This window comes from Mizuhopecten yessoensis, unplaced genomic scaffold, assembly GCF_002113885.1.
Source record: "Mizuhopecten yessoensis strain PY_sf001 unplaced genomic scaffold, ASM211388v2 scaffold8195, whole genome shotgun sequence".
In the NCBI taxonomy this organism is placed as follows: Eukaryota; Metazoa; Mollusca; class Bivalvia; order Pectinida; family Pectinidae; genus Mizuhopecten; species Mizuhopecten yessoensis.
Window position 1 is genome coordinate 2,088,013 of NW_018407426.1, and position 22,421 is coordinate 2,110,433.

The following is a 22,421-nucleotide window of genomic DNA, read 5'->3' on the forward strand; positions in this document are numbered from 1 at the left end:
AAATAATTGTAACATGTTTCCTGTCGTTGAACATTTTGTGAATTTGATGAAAAACAGTGAGAACATGAAGTGTACTTTTGATAAAAAAAAAGATTATAAACTGTAAAAGACAACCTAAAAACTTGTTATGTGTTATCTATTTACAAACTGAATAGCAACGATGTAGTTATTTTTACAATGTAATTTACTTAGATGAATTCTTTATTCTGGTATTCTCTACGTTTGCTTATTGATGACATCACTAAAATTGTTGACTATGAAAATATTGTTGACGTCATGTAAGCAACGGTGATAAATACATATCAATCCGCCTGAAGAAGCCTAGAAGGCAGAAAAGTCTAGCGAAAGATCTGACAGATTTATATTTTATTCTATATTTTCCTTCGCAAGGACTGGCTTATTTATTATCTATTATATATATGTACAACGTATTATCTTGTTTGAATAACATTGTTTCAGCAACTAAACGTTTTACCAAGTATTTGGATTGAAATAGATTATGAGTTTGTCTATAAGGCCCTAAGTATTAACAGGGGGTAATTAATGTTATTTCTACAGTACTTAGCTTGGTATTGTGGATATTGAGCGACTCTCTTCTTTTCTTGATGGAACATAATCCGACATGAATTTAAAGTAACACTCACACTATATAACATAATAATCCTCGGGGGAATAACATAGACGCACTTTTGGACACTAATCCGGGAATTGATTGATCTCTAATAAATGTCCTATAATCTCGAAATATCTAAAGAAAGTATTTCTATGAATGCTTAATTAGATTTGAACACAAACAGGAATTGCAAACTCACTTTGCGACCCTTTGAAAACGTCTGCTTCTTTTGTTAAGCAAAGAGTGTAAATGACCGGTGTCTCGACTGAAAACAACTCACCACGCCACATTTTGCCGACTCAGCTGTCCAGCTGTCAGAAAACCTAGAGACATTTCGCTTAATTGCACTCTAATACTGCAGGCAGTCAGGGGGACGGACAACATGTTTACCCGTTCCGTCCCTTAGTATTGTAGAGTGAATATGAATACGCATACTTTCTGTCGGGGTCGCGGGAACAGTTATCTGACAATTTTATCTTGAGAGGAATCCTAGCTAGTCATTTCAGACTATATAACTCCACAGACAACACTGTCTGAGACCAGTTCCGTCAGGAAAGGATTATGATAAAATAATATTATAGTAATACCAAACCCACCATTATGAAACTCTATGACAAATATGACGACCTTAAATTGTATTAAAGCTGAATTAATTTAATTAGTTTCGGGTTAAACGTCTTTGCAACATCCAGGGTCATATTAGGACGGGTTTCCTAAGGAGACACCACATGCAACCGAAAGTAGATAGAAAAGAACGAAGACAGGAAAGGAAAATGATCCCAAGTGTTGCAATGAGGGCAGCATATCAATGTTGGTCTCTTCCATGTCATCATCGTGGAAGACATAGAAGAAACCCCCAGAAATGTCAGGGTCCCACATTGGTTGCCTTTTACGATGCACATGCAGTGGAATACAGTAGGTATATTCTTGATAGCTTCAATGTGCCCTAAAAAGAAGACAAGGAAGAAATAGCTGAATTAAGGATATGTTTGGTGTACTTCACAGATAAACATATAATTGACCAATAAAAATCTGCTGCTTCTATTGCACCATTTGGAGTCTTTTTAGTTTCGATCCTCCTTTTCAAACCACGTTTTCATTTCCTAACACTTTAATTGGCAAAACTTCACGTTTGGCCTGGGTGTTGACCGTTCGCCCAAGCGATGAAGGTATTTTGCTTATATATCCACTTGTTTAAACGTTGTTGTGCTGTTTGCTTCGGCATGGTATTTCAGTTCGGTAATACTCTGGAGTTTGAATCTGCAGTATCGCACTGTTATAGGCAATTATTATGCTCGGTAAATTGTACTTTAATTTTCCTCAATAGTTATACCGTCTTGTTCAATATGACGTTTTAATGTCACCATTACTAAGTATGGGGATTATCTATAAAACAAAACCAGGGTTTTCTACCAAAAACGTGTCAATTCACGCTGGGAAAATTTCCTGCCGTCGTCATGGCCGGATTTCCACTGTTGATATTTCATTTACTTTTAGCAGTAATGTTTTGTTGTTTGTGTTATTATTGGTCGGATTAATTATCACGTGACATTTTCCTTCAGCTCAGCAGGTACTTTCCTTGTGAAGTTTTCAATTTCATCATCATGGATTTGACGCTGTGTTATATTATTATTATATTTACTTTGATACTGCATTATATCATACAATGTACTTTTACATACAATTGGTATATAGTTTATCTCAACAATAAGGAAAACAAATGTGGTTTGCAAAATGTAGTGTTTAATTCTCAAACAAATATAAACAACATTCAATTATTTTTTTTTATCAAAATGGAAATACCGAAAAATATAATTCTCGTGCTTCCCTCACATGTACATATCAAGTGCAAATCCCTTCTTGTGATCAGCTTATTTTGTGAATAATTTCTCCTTGCAGGTACATGCAAAGACATACATTTTTTGTAATGGGGATCAGGCTTTGTCATTCATAAGTTTGTAATGTTGACATCAATTCTAAACAACCGGCGAGTGCTGTCTGGGAGATAATGTAGCCCTGGATATATTAAATGCAGTATTTAATTTTCAACAAATATCATCAACATTAAATAACAAATCCGAAAGAAAAAAATGAAAACAAAATCGAAGTAAATATAGATGGTTTTAAAATTTTGAAGAAGCAGTCTTTTTGAATGATCATTTTTCATGTCCTCTCGTCAGTGGTTGAAACATTTATAGATGTAAATTATGCTTTGGACGCCTGGAAAACATCGTTCTTGGATGTCATAGATAAACATGCGCCAAAACCTCAAAGGAGAGTAAATCGGCCTTAACAGCCTGAACGGTTTGATGGTGTATTATAGAAAACATAAAACTGAGAGACAAATTGAAAAGTAACTGAACTTGACCACCAACTCAAACTAGAAATATGTCAGAATGACATGAAAGTCACCCCAACATTCTGTATGATCATTTTCCGATAAATCATTGACCAAGATACAACGGATATATTCCCACCTGTCAATAAAAATAGTAAACAATTACCAGGTGGAAATACATACATGCTGTTCAGGTAGCCATGAAAACACAGGGAATTAATAGGAAAGCATGTCGCAAATATAACGTTAGCGTTGACCGACACCTCGAATACGGGGAGATCTGCGCCCTGGCATGGGCAGAAAAGGTAATTGGAATATAACGATGTTGTTTTCACAACAATAAGTTTCAGAAAAGATTCAATCTTATTTACGGATAAATCTTCTACTTTTGTTTGTTATGAAATACACTTTTCCAAGTAGTTTTCTGATAGTCTGCAAATCCGACTGAATCGGTCATCGATATCGGCAGAATGTGTACTGTACGCTTAAAGGCAGTCCCTCCGACGAGGACCGCCAACAGCCGAATTCGCAAGACATGAAGAACACCAAACAATTGTGATATCAGCAATTCGCCTTCGAAAAGAAAAGATTGGAATGTATTTGGCTGTTTTGAACCCATTGATATTTAATTTTCAAACTCAAACTTTTATCATTATCGGTTCAATTCGCATTGGATGTCATTGTAAATTCCTGCCGGTTAATAGTATCACGCAACTGCGACTCTTTGCGGTACACAATCTTGCTAACTTCGCCACTTTACCCGTGTCGTTTTGACACATACCTACGGACAAGATTGAAGAGTTCAGCAAGATTTTACCCAAGAACGACATTTTAACCAGAGTAATAAATCCGATGCAATTTTTCGTTATGTTTCCCGATACGTGGTATTTATCAATTCACAACGTAACGTCCTGAAAAGTTGAGCCTACTTTACTCGAGTTTATTTATCCGATTCTGTAGTATTATATGACTTAAACTTGCAACTTTTCGTAATTGTTATATTGGCAATGCAATCAGGGATTATTCAACGAAATTTAGCAGTTGTAATGCTGTTAGCATATATCAAAACATTTCCGAAAATCCTCGAAAAAATTACGAGAAATGGTCGCGACCAAGGACTGGTTTTGGATTGTTATTGAGTATCGTGTACACCCTTTTCTTGACACTTTATTTTCCCCTTAAAAAAGTGCGCACTATACGCAAATATTAACGGTAGTCGTTGGTCAGGCAAAAAATATCTAATTCAGTCAATAGCAATTTATAATACAGTTTACCCCTTCGGGAACCTCAAAGGTACCTGATTCATACTCGGAACATCTTTAGGTTATATGTAATTCCAGTGGGGAATTTGGAACGCCTTTAGGTTTTATCCTATTCCTGTTTAAAAAGGAAATCTATATCTGAGTTATCCAAGACCTTGTAATTAGCGCCTGGTACATTCCGACAGAAGCAAGATACACAACAGCCCTCCTAACAGAGGTCAAAATCTGGGACTGAAACCAAAATTAATAGTCCCCACTGGGGTTCCCCCAGGGGTGACTAAAAACAACGTTATCCTGTTGATAAATTGACAAAGGAGGCAAAGGCCACGTATTATAAAAGTCCTATAGAAAATAGCATGGATACGATTGATAAGCACTGGAAAGGTATTCGTGATCTTGCCCCCTTAATAATCATCTTCCGTAACTACAATGATTAAAGTAGATGATGAAAATATCTATAAAAAGAAGGAAAAAACAAAGCAATTCAACAGTTGTGTTACTGCAGTTGCAGATAAGATAATCTACCATCTTGTTTAAAAGATACAAATTATACATTTGAAAAGCTGTAACAGATAAACGGGTTCGTTTATCCTCGTGAAATATTGGTATTGGTATTGATATATGTGATCCTAGTTGAATCACATTCTATTTCATTTACAGCTTTTTCTCCAACCCTGTGTCAGAATGGTATTTTATTTCTCTACACATTCATTGATTCACATGCTTTTCTACTTTGCTTAGATCGAGCCATATAACACCATTCTTGTTCGTTTAAGTCCTCTTTTGTACCACGATTTTGTATTGATTAGCTGTATACCCCCCAATACCACTGACATCTGGACTGAAGTCTGCAGTGACACCTGGTGGAAGCATGATTTCAAACTGTTGGAGAATAGTTGCGCAGATGAGATGAAGTTCCGGTTTCGCCGCACTCTCTCCTAGACATACCCGCCTTCCAGCGGAAAATGGAAGCCAGCTGACTGGTTTTGGAGCGAGATTTCCGTCAGAGTCCAAAAATCTTTTGGGATCAAACTTTGAGGGATCTTTCCAGTGTTTAGGATCATTGTGCAATGCCCAGTGATTTATCATGACCATAGTGCCCTTCGGTATGTCGTATTCATCTGAAACATCCAGAGATTACATAAATAGACCATGATAATATTAAGCCTTCAGAGGTATCTTATGTAGTTGTGATAACAGAATTTGACTTTCTTTCTAACAATTATTACTTTTGCCGGTATACTTATACATAACACATGTAATATGCTATAGTTTATAAGTATTTTCGAATAGAAGAACGTTCCTTTAAAAGAGAATACATACATAATTTTGAATCGTTTCTGGCCGCATGTGGAACACCAAACGGTGCCACAGATGCAATCCGCATGACCTCATGTAAAACAGCCTCGGTGTAGGGCATTGCATTTCGATCCCCAAGTCCAGGAAGACGATCACCTCCTGTCAATCACATACACATGAGAAATATTCACAAAACAGCAAAGAGATTCAAACACCTTCCTTAAAAAGAAGAAAAACGATCAAAGTGTAAAAACCACTGTCACACTGCTGACAAAACACTAGCGAATCCACCGAAGTTCCCATACCTACATAAACCTTTCGTTAAGTTTGTTTTGTATACAACTGTGGTCGGACAGGGCCAGTAAACTATCAGTGCATTTTACTCTCACAACACTCTTTCATATTTGTCTTATTATTGTTTTCATCTTTATTGATTTTCATGCAAGTTCCATCAGGTAAGCAGCTCTTTTCAGAAATGATTCAGTAAGCATATCGTCATTCTAGTAAACAGTTTCCTATTTATTTTTTTGGCGATGGTACGGCGATCCTTGAATAACGCTCCTTTAATCAGATTGAATACCTTTTGAATTAACAAAGTCTGTATTCAATAATAAACAAGTTATTCGGATTGATATGTCTTGCCTGTGCCCCACTTTGACCATAAATGAACATATCAGTGAAACTGCCTTAAACGCAAAAACTAATTGTTGATGGAGATGCAAACAAAGTCAATGGACCATGAAAGGTAGGCCGCATCCAACATTTGATGCATAGGTTGAGATGTACTACCTAAGATGCATCTATAGTCCAAGTTTGGTTGGTCTAGCACTTATCCTTATGTAAAACAAAGTCAAACGCAAAAACTGAATGTTTACCCTGCCGCCGTCGCCGAAAAAGTTACACGTTGGTACCTCGTCGTGGCGAGACAATATAACTAGGAAACAGTTTTCGCCGGGGTTGGTTACAAAACTGGCACCAGAAATTCTCTTTTATGCCCATCTGGCAAAACGATAGTGAATACGCTGTAACGAAAGTTGAAAAAAATCTTGTTTCACAATTGTTTTAAATTGAATTAAGTTTATATTAAATTACAAACATTTACATGTATGCTACAAACGTTGCTTCTGGTACATACCCACAGCTGTGTCGATTTCCTTCTGAGCTATTTTCTGTTCTTCCGGATTAGCAGCCATATAAAGAAAGAACCACTGTAGTGTAAAACGTGTGGTGTCGAATCCAGCTGAAATAAAAGCAGCCAATTAATGAGAGGTTAGCGAACAAAGGGCATTAGATTATGGAACAAACAACTTCAAGGTGGGAATCTTAAACCTCGCAATTACAAAATAAGCTCTTTTGGACAACCTGTTACCATTTCCATATAAAAAACAGCAAAATCCTCGATAACATTTATTTAGTTGCAAATGCAACATGTATGACTGTTCTAGTTTGCATGTATATTCCACTAACCAACCAAGCTGTCCTAATATATGGACTTGACTTTGCATTGCGTGTTCAGTATGAAATTAAATTGACCCTGCGTTCATGACACTATGAACACAATAGTACCACACGATTTTGTTTTCTACGTTCATATCGGTATGAATGTCTAACACGTAGGTAACATCATATATTTCACAACTCTGTTTTAATTTTGATGAAAGTTACGTGTTTTGCTTTATATAACATGAGTTGAAATATATATGATGTTATGACACCAACATATCTTGTTTCCTACCAGGCAAGAGTGATCAACGTTTTATCATTCCTACAATAGTATATTGAACAGAAAGCAATCACATTCGAATGCAGCAGCCTCATTAAAGAGCTCTGATGCGCGGCTATATCTACCGAGCTAGTTTGTTTATTATATAAATACAGTTCTCTGATATATTATGAAGTAATTGTTTTATCTGTACAATAAAGTTTTCATTAATCCAATCATTAATATGGTTTTTGAGTCGTATTTTGATAAATATAATTTCGTCTTGGCAGTGTCAACAATAATGTATATTCACAGTAAAAACATATTATGTATTTATGGTTAAACGTATTTAAATTGTTCAACGATTACACATGTAATTATTGTGTTTTGAGCAAGTTATCGTCATACAATGAAACGGCTTTGATAGAAAATCATAGCATTTGGTATAATTTGAGGGTTTCATTAATTAATAGGGCCATAGCAGCGCAGCTCATTGGAATGGGTTATTAAAGTCCTTCAACTAAAGCTACAGATATCGTATGAAGAGGTGTGGAATCACGCAAACCATGCTGTTTTTATCAGTTCGATCACTATAGATAATAGTGTATGAGTGAAATATATAACATGAAACTATAACATGTAACTAAACTCTGATACCACAGCAAACCATCGCATGGGCTGCGCCTATCGTATCGAGCTGAACAGATTTGAAGGGATACTCGTTGCATCAAATGGACAAATACGAATTGCGATATAATCAAAACATTTCCATACATAGTACCATGAACGTAAGAAGATTCAAACTTATTTCTAAAGTTTTGATGAGCTGTCCTTCAAATATTATTTTCAAATGATATCAAACTATTGTTCGTGATAACGTACCAAAGAAAATGTCATTCAGAGTCTGTCTCAGGTGAGCCTCAGTTAGTTGGTCTAGGAGTTCCGTATCTTCGTCATTTTCTGCCTCCTTTCTTGCCAGAATTAAGGCGTCAGCAAAGTCTCTAATATTACCTGTATATTGTGTTATAAAATAACATCAGTTATAATGATACATTTTTATTTTTTACAAAATGTCTTTCTGGATAAATGATAATTTATTCTTGGTCTTGTATGTGAAAAAAATAAAACGTAACCTTCGTCGAAAGACGTTATGTGCTCCTGTAGTTCATCATCCAGAAATTGAAGAACTTGTTCCGCCAGTTGCATTGCTTTGTTGAATCGGCTACTTGGCCAAATCTTCAACAAAAATGGAAACAGATCTTCTAAGAAACCTGATCCAAAAGTGGTTATTAGTTCGTTGTCTAAATCCACCAAGCGTTTGAATCTAGGGTCGTCAAACTTATACCTATACAAAACAAAAAGACACCGAACAAATTTTTAATGAGTATGAAGTGCAACAACGACTTTACCGTCAAAAGCAGATGTCGATGGCATTATTGATTCACATATAATAAATTAAATGCGTCAGGATTTTTTTTTATCATATAGAAGTACATTTAAGAATACTTATGACAAACACACAAATATTTGCACCAGATATGAAAAATCAAGTTGCTGGTATTAAATACGAATCCTGCAATAATGCTCTGAAGGTAAATTATCGAAAGATATTTTACTTGTCTTGAGTATTAATAATATTTTTTTTTATCTTGTCATAAGTTCTTTCTGTACATGTAACCACTCTACCAATATGAACAAAGAACGTAAGTAAGCGTGCTACTGTAACATAGACAAAGAAAGTAAACCGATGATTGCTCTATGAGCAGAAAAACTGTATATATCATATATAATCGCTCAAGGATAGATTTACATACTTCGTTTAATCCCCACCAAAGCCCAACCAAACCCAACATCGTTTTAATATTGTTTCGAATGCAACAATTTCATCCAATGAATTATTCACTCAAAAAAATCATTCATACAAAGACAACACCCTATGACTAATAAAAATAATTACACTTTGTGGAAGCAAAGTCCATGGATTATGTTGAAAACAGCAAGATCTATGTAGGGGTGGGGAACAAAAGGTTCTTCCTTCAAGTTCTCAAACAACTCGATAACCTGTGACAGGGATCCGTGAATAGCTTCCTCCAGCTTGCCTCCCTTCAAGTATGTTCTAAAAAAAGGCAGACAATGAAACAGAGAACAAAACGTTAAAATGCCCGTGTCGTTACCCAAACACAATATTGAAAGTCAATGTCGATAGAGGAAATCCTACGATAAGATGTGACCTCGCCGCTGATTGGCTTCTTAATGTAACGGACCAATCAGCGCTGAGGTCACAAAAGTTAGAGAAAATTGCAAGCTCTATTCAGATTTACGATTGTCAGCCTGACCATCTTGAAAGCTGGACTCTGGTGTCTGACATGATAATGTTACGCCATGAACTATCATACAAGTAAGTTTTTTTCCTATCCTAGAAACACTGTACCGACATTGGATATGTTTTGCGCTACCCACTAGGGATTTAGCGTGTCATCCCGTGGACAGCACGGTGTCCGACCAACTGAAATTCGACAATTTTTCGATGTTTTATGAAATCTACCGAAAATTATACTGCATGATATATGGGAAATTAAACAACAAATTAAAGAAAAAATATTTTCCTGTCGATCTAGACTGCTCCCGGCGTCATACTATGAACGGTTATGACAAAATCGCATGTTTTCCGGAACCAGGTCATTTTACTAGGGGGACAGAGTTGGCAACCTTGATAATATTATAGGTGTATTGACAGACGAGGCTAGTACCTGTGTTTGAAGTGAGTGATCTTGCGACGGAGCACATGGGGTTCGTTACAAATGTGTCAGTAGGTCTATAGCATATGTGTATATGCATTTGTAACGAACCCCTGTTGATCAGTGCAGTGTAGCAGACGATATTTCTGATTAATTGCATGAGTGTTAAATCGTTTCCAATGCCGGCATTGGTTATTCAAACCGATGTGCATTTTGTACGATATTGCAGACCTTGGTCTTGTTTGTGTTGTACATGTAATAACATTTTATTTTTTTTATATATTTTCATTTTTCTTTTGAACATTTACAATTACATTGTAAAGTCGCACAATGCCCAGCGATGTTTCAGCAGCCGTCATGTTTATTTACATTGGATATTCTAGTTCCGGTTGGTGTTGTATTAATACGCAAATAAATATGTCTCGTGGTGCATGGTATTTAAAGTCCCATCAACGATAAGGATAAAGGAAATAAACAATAACATGTTTTCATTATATAACATTTCAGGTAGTTTTCTGAGAATTATATGAGCACTGAACCAAACTATACTCATTTTAAAAGACAACTATTCTACTCACCTGAGAGCAGAACCAGCGATCTTCCGGTGGAGTTTCCATGTAGGGGTGTAGTGCGCGAATGCAATGTCCTTTCCGCCTTCCGAAAATTTGTTTCCTTCATTAAAAGATACACATTCCATTTTAAGTATTTAATAGATTAAGTACTGTGTTATGTATGTAATTTGCATGTTACACAATGTCAAAACAAATTTTATCAATTATAATCAATATAATGTTGAACAATGATCGAACTCTTGTGTAATATAGCTGACTTTAGAGATTATCTTAAACGTTAAGTATCGTCTCAAATCTAGTTGATATTTCAACAGTAATAATCGATATGGTATTTTTCCTCTCTGTGCAAGATATGTATTAATTTTCTTCGGTGTTCAAAGTCCTCGCTTCTGCATAGTTTGGATAAAGACAGGTAACCGGGAATATCTGTTGAAAAGCAACGGTAAATAGGAGGGGGAAAGACAGGGGTTTAAACGTATGGCAGAGGTCTGAAGATTTCAAAGATGTCCCCTTAGGAAAGAAATCCCCCGTTCAGCAAATACGATTGCATGAAGTAGAATATCGTGCTTAAGAGATGACAATAAATACACATCAGTATGCAAAAACATGGAAAGTTTTAGCTGTTTGTTAGTGCGAGAATATCTACAACTTCATTTGAGTGTCTTAGATTATGAAATGCTGTTTCATGTATACATTACTTTTCACAAATCAACGATGATATAACTTAAGTTAAACCAATAAACAATTCCGGCTGATATATGCCATTAAAGAAAACAACATGATAAAGTTCAGTACTTTTATACAACAAAATTAATTTTGTACTCATTAGGAATCTGGTAGAAATGTCATATAATGCTTACCTAATTACCAATGAGGTGATATACTGTTAGAAAATCAACAAAGTTGTTAGAAACAACTAAGCAAACAAGTTGTAAGCCAACCATAAGTACTGTTATTTTCAATTTAGCCAATCAACAAGACTGTCATATACTGTACCTGATGGAAACTCTACACGATCGGCAAAATCCGCCTTACTTTTAACCAAGACTTCCGTTGCAGCTTCGATTGTATTTACAATGATAACTGGGGACATTCCTGTCAAAGAAGAAATACGTCTGATCAATTATTACGTAACGCATACTGGGTTAATATGTTTGTAACGTGTCTACCGTGATTTTCAACGAATGAGTCAATGTATATATTTTTCGTGTGAATTTATGTGAATAATTCTTGAATATTTTGTGAAGTCAAACGTATATATTCGCAATATAATTTAACTCGTATTTTGTTTTTTTACATACTTCTTGCAGCGCATACGATACTCACTCAGGGAGACACGTCTTAAAAGATTTTAGTTGTTAATAAGATATTAAATCCTATTTATCAAAGTCTTAACCATGGGAATAAACGCATACGATTTCGATATTATAATGCGAGACTACAATACAGTCAAAAGAAATAGGAAAAAAACCTCTTGAATTTTAGACTTTAAGAAAATATTATTTCAGTGTCTCCAAAAAGACTTGATCATGGACAAATGATTTTAAAGTCATGTACCATTTCAAGATGTAAGAATCTCAAAATGATTTTTGAATTGCCTTGCACAAATAAATCGTGTTATACATCCAATATGAAATACGAAACTCATGAAACCAGTATATATAGAGGTTACACAACGAGTGGTTGTTGAATATGCTATTTATTTCACTCGAGTTAGTTAGTTTTCAAAAGTTACAAAAGACACGAGTTTTAGCGAGTGTCTTCCTGTAACTTTTGAAAACTAACTAACGAGAGTGAAATAAATACCATACTCAACAACCACGAGTCGTGTGATCTGTTTCTACCACAACCTCAGTCGGAAACAGCTGGAGTATTTCCTGATTTGAATAGCATACACACATTTTGTTGACAAGGCTGGCGTAGTGATATGACCCATATGTAAAAGGTCATTCATTAATATTCAAAAATGACTTCGTGAAAATATTTAATAGATGAACGACTTTAAATATTGAGAGTATGCAATATTACATTAATTAATATAAATTAACCACGGACTATATGCGCGTAAGCATATCGAACGAAGTCTGCCTCCCGCCAAGTGATGAAGACGAACTAATCGCTGCCAATTTCCAAAACCATAGGCCTGAGACATTTCTTCGTGAGGTTCTATGGTTGACGTTTATAGTGAGAGTACCGCCATAGAAAGGCCCTCCAAAAATTAATAACTAGACATGGGGAGAACGAAAGATTTTACGACACTGTTACAGATCTTGTTTGGGTTTCACAGAGACATATATATTACGTCTCTGGGTTTCACGACCTAGACACGCGACGGTATGGCGTCGAAACAATATCGAGCGACTGTAGCAATTTTGCCTGAAACTAGCGATCAAATCTTTAAGCATCATCTTCTTTTGGTTTTGCCCTAATAACCCCCTTTTCCCATCGCATAACCTCACAAACGTCACCAACATTTGCCGGATGGTGACAGCAGACGACGTAAACAAAACAGCACGCGGCAAAAAGCGCGTGAAAAAAGTCGTCCGGTCAAGGTTCATCTTCTCGACCAATCAAAAACTACGGAAGGTCATATACCACGTGTGGTGTGTATAACTCATATTTATTCAACAATCTGCATCTTTATACAATGATCTGAGAGTGGAATAACACAGCGTATTGTGGTAGAAGTACAGATAAGTTACTGCATAGGTAGATGTTTGATGAATGTAATGAAAAATATAATGGTCAATATTATAAATGGTATATCTACCAGTAATGACATAGTTGATTTACCTGTGCACGGAAAACATAATTCAGGTATTCATTTAAAACGATGTGACGTGCGTGACCCGCTCTATATGAAACCCACTTTCAACTGAAAAATTATATACTCCTGCGTCTTCAGACACTACAGACCAATGTCCTTAAAGTTTACATATATGAACATAATGTGAAATAACATATGACAAATGAATTGCTTTCCCTTTGTTCGTCGAAATATTATTTCCAAATTATGATAATTGTTAATATTCAAAGACTGGCCTTTGCTAGTCGTAAACACGAATTTTTAAAATGCCATCATTTGAATAACTTTCTGAACCTTATCTGTGTTTGTTCAATGAATGTAATCATTTTATATCTTCATACGGAGGTTTAGTTCTGAATTGTATTGACTATATATATCTTTTTAATATCCAAGAGAAAATATGTTCGTTAAGATATTGTTAAGGCAACCGGGTCTTTTGCACAATTGGACTGAGAGATACGTATTGAGACTATGTATTGGGTTTGAATTTTACTTACCCAAGTATATGGTGATGACAGGACCGTACTTATGTGACAGTTTCACGCAGCTCGCGTGAAAGTCTTTGTCCCCCATCACTACAATATAAATGACCAGAAACGTGTAGAATAATGAATGTTCATAAGTCAATTGGATATTTACTTTATTTATTAGCATTCAATAGGTACAAGGTACTTATATTTACAGAACAATATCTAAGTTATAGAATTGAGTTGGTTGGGAAATGCTTCTTAAAGATGGGATGGCTGATTTTTGAAACGTGACAGCAGAGTAAAAACCGGTGGAGTCAAGAAAATTGTGTATTATGCATCAGTTTAAACTCTAAACGTGGCCCAATTCAAAATCTCTTGGCTTAAATATGTGTTAAATAACACGCCTTCTCCATACTGTTCACCAAATAAATATATGAATAATACAAGAGAGTAAATTAGTGTCTTTAAAACCGTTATTCGAAATCCAAATCAAGAAAACTGAGCCAAGAAGAGCATCGAAAGAAGAACACGACCAGGTGTTTCGGTTATCAAGCGTCGTATGTTTCTGCGACACCCGCCATGAAAATGTATGTAAAATTCAAGGAATGTCACGTCCTTCTAATGAGAACTGGGAAAGTGTAATTGTATTGCCATTAAGACAGAAACTATATATGAATTGTAGTTATCACTTTAGAAAAAATTAATATATCTATTACGAAACATATCGCTGACATTTTCCCACGATCCCTTAATCAAGATATACTATTTATGTAATTGATGTATTAATGCGCATCAATACATATGATTGAGTAAGAAAAGATAAACAAATAGACTGTAATCAATTATGCACCCCCTCTTAAATCTTTTCATTTGATATTTGTAAATGCCTTGTTACAGAAAATTGAATCTAAAAGTGTGTTGTTTTTGCATAGACATTTGTTTTACATTTTGTATGTATCTTAAATGCATTTTATCGATTATTCAGACATTTGATTACAACCATTGTGCTCGGTTTTCACATCTTTCTCGGAACAAATGTTCTGACACATCTGACGTGAATCTTACGGCTGTAGTTGCCGACGACAGGTATTGGTGTAGGTCCTGGTGGAAGGTTGTACTTGCTCCGCTTTATCAGCCAATAGACTGACAGACCAGCCCCGAGTCCGACCAGAGCGGATGTTGGTGTGACATATTTATGCATGGGTCCGAGCGTCTCCTTCAACTGTTGGAAGCCGTCTCGAAGTTGATCTTTTATATCCTCCATATTTTGTACACTCTATATGCTAAAATTGAGGAAAGAATAAGTCAGTTCATTCTTGTATAAAGCAACCAACAAACATATGCATGAAAAGCAAACACTTTATGATTGAGCTTATCTATTTTAGTGACAAATGAAAAATATTGGAACAAACCGCCATTAACCCACACCAGACATCTATCTTTCAAAATGTCGTCTAAGTCTGGTGTCAGGGCCAGAGGAAATTTGGGCTAATTCACAACTAGATAATCGCGTTTGTGACCGAAAGGACTAGTGTTCCGAATAGATGAGGCCTGATTCAAATAGCAAAATGAGAGATGCTATGGAAAATCCAGGTTAAACACATATACCCTTGGCGACTCTTATGTAAACGAACACATCAATCCGAAATGAAATCCGTCGCATATATAAAGATATGTACAATGGCGGTTAAATTGACATGCATATATAAATGGAATATATCTATATAGAAAGAACATCTAGGTAGGTTAGCAGTTGACAACGCGTTCTTAACCATTTGATCAAGTTCAGAACTATAACAGTGTAACAATACACACACCTAACGTATTTAGGAGGAGGTCCTTATATCCAGAATATTTTCATATAAATAAAATATTTGCCTCAAAGTCCAGTAAGGAAAAGGTCCTTATATCTAGATTGTTTACATATAGTGTGACACTTATATAGCTGAACTATATACACATCTTGCTAACAGATATTAAGGGCCTTTACCGAAATAAGTTATGTGTGTGTCAGGGAGTGTTGTACATATCTTTAGTTCAATTATGTATTACTGCAATATAGACTATTCTGAACTTGGTGGAAGCATTGACAGATAAAACTATATAAATATCACATTCATGAGAGGGCGATATTGCATATTTTCATCCCAAGGAAGCATTGTTGAACTCGGCTTCGCTTCGGTCAACAATGCTTTCCGAGGGATGAAAAAATGCAATATCGCCCTCTCATGAATGTGATTTTTTATTTTATTATACCGAGTGTCATGTTTAGGTGTTTCACCACTTAACCATTTTTAAAGGTCGACAAACGTTTCAGAAAAGTTTTCACTGGGATGAACCAGGGGCGCATACATTCGGCGCATGTAACAATTTTTGGAATAACACACTGGCACTGGGACGAACCGTGCACGCATACGTTTGGCGCATGTGATATTTTTTGGAATAACACCCTGGCACTGGGACGAACCGTGCACGCATACGTTTGGCGCATGTGATATTTTTTGTAATAACACCCTGTCTTCTTTATCTTTGTAAAACGAGCAAGTAACATTGAAAATGTTCACATCTTTCTCAACCAATCAGATTACGAGATTTTAACAGAAGGTATAATAAAGATTCTTATTACAGTAAAGTAGCGAGGTACACTTACTTATTCAATAACAAAAAGTAAGTATTCAGATAAAATTGTTATTGTTGTGATCTGATGCATGTCCAAATGAAAATGGCAGTACCTGGCTTTTGTGTCAAAAAATAAGCAATTATGAATAAAAATGTTTAAAAAAGTGTGATGAAACATCCACATCCCCTATCCATTCTTTTCTTGAGATTTGGTTAAGATTATATTGATAAATACAGTTTTATTAGATTAATGTATGGTGCTAATGTGTAATTATGCTCAAAGTAGAAAGTTTCGTTGACAAAATTAAATGGATTAATAACAAGGTCACTGTGACCTACTTATCAACTATGCGCGAGTTTTTATCGATAATTTGTATCGTTTGCATCTTGAGTGTAACATACTACATCAAGATGATGAAGGATAGTATGCGGTTTTGTGATTTTGGTCTTACCCCCTCGTATGTCGGTCTGATCATTAAGCTGACTTTAATTTCATGTCATATCATGACGGCATACCACCCAAGGTAGATATATGCCAAAATGTTGTTCGGAGATCAGAAACTTCATTTACTCGGATTTCAAGGAAGGACGGGTGAATTTTACCCAAATAGATAAATATATATATATATTTCATACCTCATTGCATCATGTTATATCCTGTTTTCATTATGGGATATACGTATTTATTACGTCACCTAGAAAATATACTGAACAAAAAAAAAAAAAACGCACAAAGTTCCCCGCTGAAGTACACCTTAGCTGTAAGGAAATAATGGAATATTTAGTCAGGTATTACATCAAGAACGATCTCTCTTCTCAACAATTTACCCTAAAATCAGCCAAGCGTGACGATGTCATTGTGTGTCTTTGTGAGGTTCTTTAGTCCAAATCACGCGGCGTGATCAAGCCAAGCCGGAGTTTTTCAAACAAATAATCTCAACGGATACTCTAAGTTCAGACACATTAATTTTCCACGTTGGCATTTTGATTTCGCCATTGACTGAGATGCCACGCGATAGATTCGGTGGAGCTTCTGTAATGGTTTGGGGAGGCATCTCCCATGGAGTAAAATCTCCCATAGTGGTCCTGGATCAAAACCTCAATGCCGTTCGATACAGAGAATAGATCCTCCAACCACATGTCCTTCCACTTCTCAGACGTCATAACCTAATTTTCCAGCAAGACCGCATGTTGCCAGAGTCTGTCGTGACTTTCTCACGGCAAACAACGTTCAGCCTCTGGAATGGCCCCCATATAGCCCCGACATGTCTCCCAATGAGCATCTATGGGATGAGCTGGACAAGCGTATTAGGGAACGTACCCCCCCCCCCCCCCCCCCCCCCCNATCGCAGCATTAACACAAGAATGGAACATGGAACAACATTCCCTTAAGGCGAATACATGTTCTAATGAATTCAATGCATAGGAGAATCCGTGCAGGGATTCGTGCAAAAGGTGCCTACGCCAGGTAGTGAAGTGTCATTTTGTTTTTCGCGATTATCCCACTTTGAGTAACTACTGATGACACGAATGACGTCACACAGACTTTTCTTCTACAGCATTGTGAAGAGTAGACTTGTCCCTTCATAATGATATAGTTTTTTGTACAAAGAGGTATGGCGAAAACTGCCCGTATTTCCCTATGAAAACGGAGAAAAAAATTAAGGAGTAAAACATTTCGTGTAGCCAAAATGCATACAAAAGATACAAAACCAATTGAATATGATTTTTCAAACTGCTGAGAAATTAGGTATTGCTAATATGATACTGCAAATATAGCCATATACACTATATCTATGAAAGTGATGGGGTTTCCCGGACTTAAAAAAATACTTTCAACACTTTCCCATCCGAGGACCAACTTTTGAATAAACTTTTTGTGACCGTGATGTAATATGCAAAAACAAATCGTATTACGGAAAAGTGGTCCTCCTTTGGGAAAGTGCTCAATTAATGAAAAACAGGGGTGATCAAGTTTCTCTAAACTGCGACCGGTGTTTCTCGGGTTAAATTAGTTTGTAATTGCCAATATCTATATGTTCGAATGAGTAACGCAGTGACTAGAAAATAAACGGTGCAGGTTCGAATCCTCCTTCAGGTATTTTTTGTTTTAAATATTAAGGCATGTTATCATTTTCCTTAATAAGGCAATGGTGTGGGTTTTTTCTAAATCGATGGAAGATTTTGTTTACATTTTAATAACATACCTATTGATTTATCATTTTTTTTAGTAATAATTTCTTTACTATTTAGTGCGACATACTTATATCGAAGCATGTCAACAAATCCCTGTACACGTGTACAGTACAGCTACGTTTTGTAGGTAAGACACTATTTTTGATGAAATTTGTGAATTGTTAGTATATCAAGTACTTAAACACCAACAAATAATGCCGAATTACCAAATATGTGGTATGTTTACAATAATCTATTCTTAGACACGGGATTCCGATATTGCTACCTGTATAAAAATACCTGAGGACGCGTCATAACAGTGCACGGTTGGATGCGCGCACTAGCGTAACATAGCTTTGGGGAAATAGGCATAGCAACCCGCCATATCTCTTTCCTAAAATATCATAGGCTATTGATTGCATAATTTAATTGTGCGTTTCTTTTTTTTGTTCAGTATATGAACATTACCTGGGTGACTCAGCAGTAATACGGATCGAATTCCAGCGCTCCTACCAGTTAGCCCGAGTTTCCTCTGACCCTAACACCGGACTTAGACTTTTTGACATATAGATGTCTACACCAGACATCTATATGTCAAAATGTGTAAGTCTGGTGCTAGTGCCACAGGTAACTCGAGCTACATACCAGTATGAATGTTAACAATCCGTTTGATACGCATAACTACGTTACATATATTTTTTATCATTAAAGAGATCAAAATATAAAGATTCTGAAAAAAATGCGATATGCAAAGTCAGTGATAACGACATCACTGGAACAATCTAACGTACGTCATCTAAATGTTTGATACTTACGACTGTCTCACATTACAAAAGTCGGCATTAGAAACTTCAAAATTATACTGATCAAATAACGTTCTCAGCCCTATTAATGTCATTTCTTCTAGAAGTTTAAAATACAATCTTGTAGAAGATGTAACCACGTATGTAGTCTTACTATACCTCTGCTCACGTGTACATTGTGTATTATTTTAGCATTGAACTGTTTTTGTATGGTATTTATGATATATATTTGAATGACAGCTTTGCAAGCAAACATCATAATGCAGACTAGCGCATTATGATTTGTTTGCTTGCAAAGCTGTGTCATTCAAATAGATCATAAATACCATACAAAAACAGTTCAATACTTATATTTACGTTTTCTCTGCCTTTTATGTTCTTTTTTAACTTACAAATTTATATCTAAAATTTAAAAATCCCGCTTTATCGACAGTCCACACAAATTCGTTCAATAGTTGGAATAGTGTATTGTAGCGTGCCGATTGGCAAACAAAGTAGTATCTTGAAATGTTACAAACACTTCAATTTTATTCCACAATTCAGTATCAATACAATTGCGTATGATATGTCTTTAGGGTGATTTAAGTTTATCAATAGAAATATGAGCTGAAAGTAAGATTAGAAATTGTTTCGATTTTTCCCCGGAAAGAATTTCGCGCATTGATAAATACATTGAACACCGCAATCCGACCTTGTGCTCCACTAGGAAGTTATTTTTAGAAGTTGAATGAGCAGAGAAAAGTTCGAATCTGTGAAGAATCCAGACGTGAATTTACTTGCTGATTGTATGGAAACCTGACTACGGTCAGTAGATTCTACAACAGCCTCATTATTTGACAAGTCGTCAGAAACTGAGGAAACCGTGGCTGATAGACGCGTACGTGATACTGCTAGCGTTTGAATTGCGTGATCTTGCGACAGAGCGCAGGGGTTCGTTATATTACAAATGTCTGAAATACACATATGCCTTGTGTGTGTTTATGTAGGTCTATTACATATGTGTATTTCAGACATTTGTAACGAACCCATACGATATTTCTGATAAATTGCATGAGTGTCAAAATTGTTTCCTTGCCGGCATTGGTTGTTTTAACTGATGTGCGTTTTGTACGATATTGCAGACCTTAATCTTGTTTTTGTTGTAATAAAAGTGTTTTTTTAATATTTTCTCTTTTTCTTACACAATTGCAATAACATTGTCAAGTGTCACAATGCCCAGCGATATTTCAGCAGCTGTCATGTTTGTTTACATTGGATATTGTAGTTCCGGTCGGTGTTGTATTATTCCGCTAAGAGTTTTGTCTCGTGGTGCATGGTTTTTAAGTCCCATCAACAACTCAGCTTTCAAATAGCTTATATAGTGACAATACCATGCAAATGTAAATAGTATGTGTATATACAGTAAAACACGTACACACGTATAAACACTTTACTTTAATATTTGGTTTGGACAATCTTACACATCACTTGTCACCTTTCAACGTTGCATATATGTATAATATAGTAGATTTGATATGTATACATGCATGTACATTAGTTTTAATATCGTAGCATTTCCCTATAACATACATGGCCTTCAACTAGCTGAATCATAATCACAATTAGAACTAGAATGCTATTTACAAGACATATACTAGTACGCATTGACATTTTACGCTACGATCTCAAAACCTCTCGTTTACCAATTGTACTAAAATCAAGCACACTTACCTCTGTGGTGAGCTTCGCCACTGTGTGTTCAATACAGTTCTGCTGTCGACGCAAATGTATCTAGCTAGCTACACCGAGACGCAATGTTTGTTATTATTTCTAAGTCTCCCTATATATACACCATATAAATGACCAGTGCCAAATGCTAGTAACACAAATATATCTATGATAACGCAATATTCCACGGTTGTTGCGATGATATAAAGGCCGAAGTACACGCCGCGTATACCATGTCAGTCGCTGTACGTGCTAAATAATGACACTTGTACGTGTTACCCATTGACTGCAGGTACGCATATATAGGTGGACAGGTGTATACACTAACACTATGTATGCCTGTTTCGGTCAATATGTAAATAATCAATTGCGTTGAGCGTATTCAGGGCTGCCTCTAGGTAGTGGGCTTGCACCGGTTGCTCAAAGGTTGATTAGAGTTAATCAGTGGGAGGGAGAAACTTAAAAAATGAATATAACACCATCAAGAACATCTGACATCATTTAGCTGTTATGTGTTGGTTTGGACAAATAAAATTGATGTGATTTGAGAATTAATTTTGCTTCCAAACCTTTTGGGTTTTTTTGACAGCGATTTAAAACTTTCACTAACTAACAGTTAAAGCTAACCAACCTTTGAGCAACCGGGGCCCGATCACTGAACTAGGCCTATAGCTACCGAGTGTCACCCCCTATAACGGGTACAGCTAAAATTGATCTTCACCGGTAAATGTGTATGGATTTTTACCGGCGTAGAAGGATGACAGTTACAGTTAATAATTTATCCTTTACGTGTTATGTTGTATCTTGTGAAGACAATATAAGGCCGTGTATGTTCAACTTATTATCTTGTTTGAATAACATTGTTTCAGCAACCCAACGGTTTACCAAACATTTGAAAATATGTTTCATTGACGCCATGTCTGTTGCAATAAGTTAACTGACACCTCCAGCTTAAATCCTCAAATTTACAAGTTCTAAATTCTTATCTGATTGGAGATAGATAACTTAATATTTTACATACCAGATTAAGAAAAAGAGCTAGTACCTTGAATAATGCTTTATTCTATGCAAATTTAAAACATTTCCGACACTGTCAATGTGGCCATCCCGTTAAAGATACCTATCATTTCTGTTTTGCTTGTAACAATTATGTAAAACAAAGAAATAATTATATCGTGAACTGAGGGATTTCATTCCTCTGGACCTGCAGCCGACACTTTTTGGTTGTTTGTAATTAAGCCAACAGGAAAACGAAATAATATTTCAACACACTCGGTAATATATTCTAGATTCACATAGATTTTGATATAAATCCCC

General features: G+C 35.9%; 1 protein-coding gene across 1 annotated transcript; it reads right to left on the reverse strand.

Annotated features, from left to right (window-relative positions):
- Window positions 1-4,289: 4,289 nt before the first annotated feature.
- On the reverse strand, window positions 4,290-21,403 carry LOC110455330 (steroid 17-alpha-hydroxylase/17,20 lyase-like). The gene is made up of 11 exons (XM_021505410.1): window positions 21,108-21,403; window positions 14,866-15,083; window positions 13,828-13,905; window positions 11,521-11,619; window positions 10,531-10,624; window positions 9,172-9,330; window positions 8,348-8,559; window positions 8,097-8,225; window positions 6,648-6,752; window positions 5,537-5,671; window positions 4,290-5,334 (listed from the first exon to the last, which is right to left on the reverse strand). The coding sequence occupies exons 2-11, from the start codon at window positions 15,062-15,064 to the stop codon at window positions 4,985-4,987; spliced, it is 1,560 nt and encodes a 519-aa protein (XP_021361085.1). The 5' UTR covers window positions 15,065-15,083; window positions 21,108-21,403; the 3' UTR covers window positions 4,290-4,984.
- Window positions 21,404-22,421: the final 1,018 nt, after the last annotated feature.

What these genes read in the sequence shown, in the direction of transcription:
- LOC110455330 (XM_021505410.1), bottom strand. Translation starts at nt 15,064, where the DNA reads ATGGAGGATATAAAAGATCAACTTCGAGACGGCTTCCAACAGTTGAAG. An exon ending in CATAACGTCTTTCGACGAAG is followed by an intron (nt 8,226 to 8,347) that starts GTTACGTTTTAT and finishes CACAATATACAG; the next exon opens with GTAATATTAGAGACTTTGCT. An exon ending in CAGAAACGATTCAAAATTAT is followed by an intron (nt 5,335 to 5,536) that starts GTATGTATTCTC and finishes TGGATGTTTCAG; the next exon opens with ATGAATACGACATACCGAAG.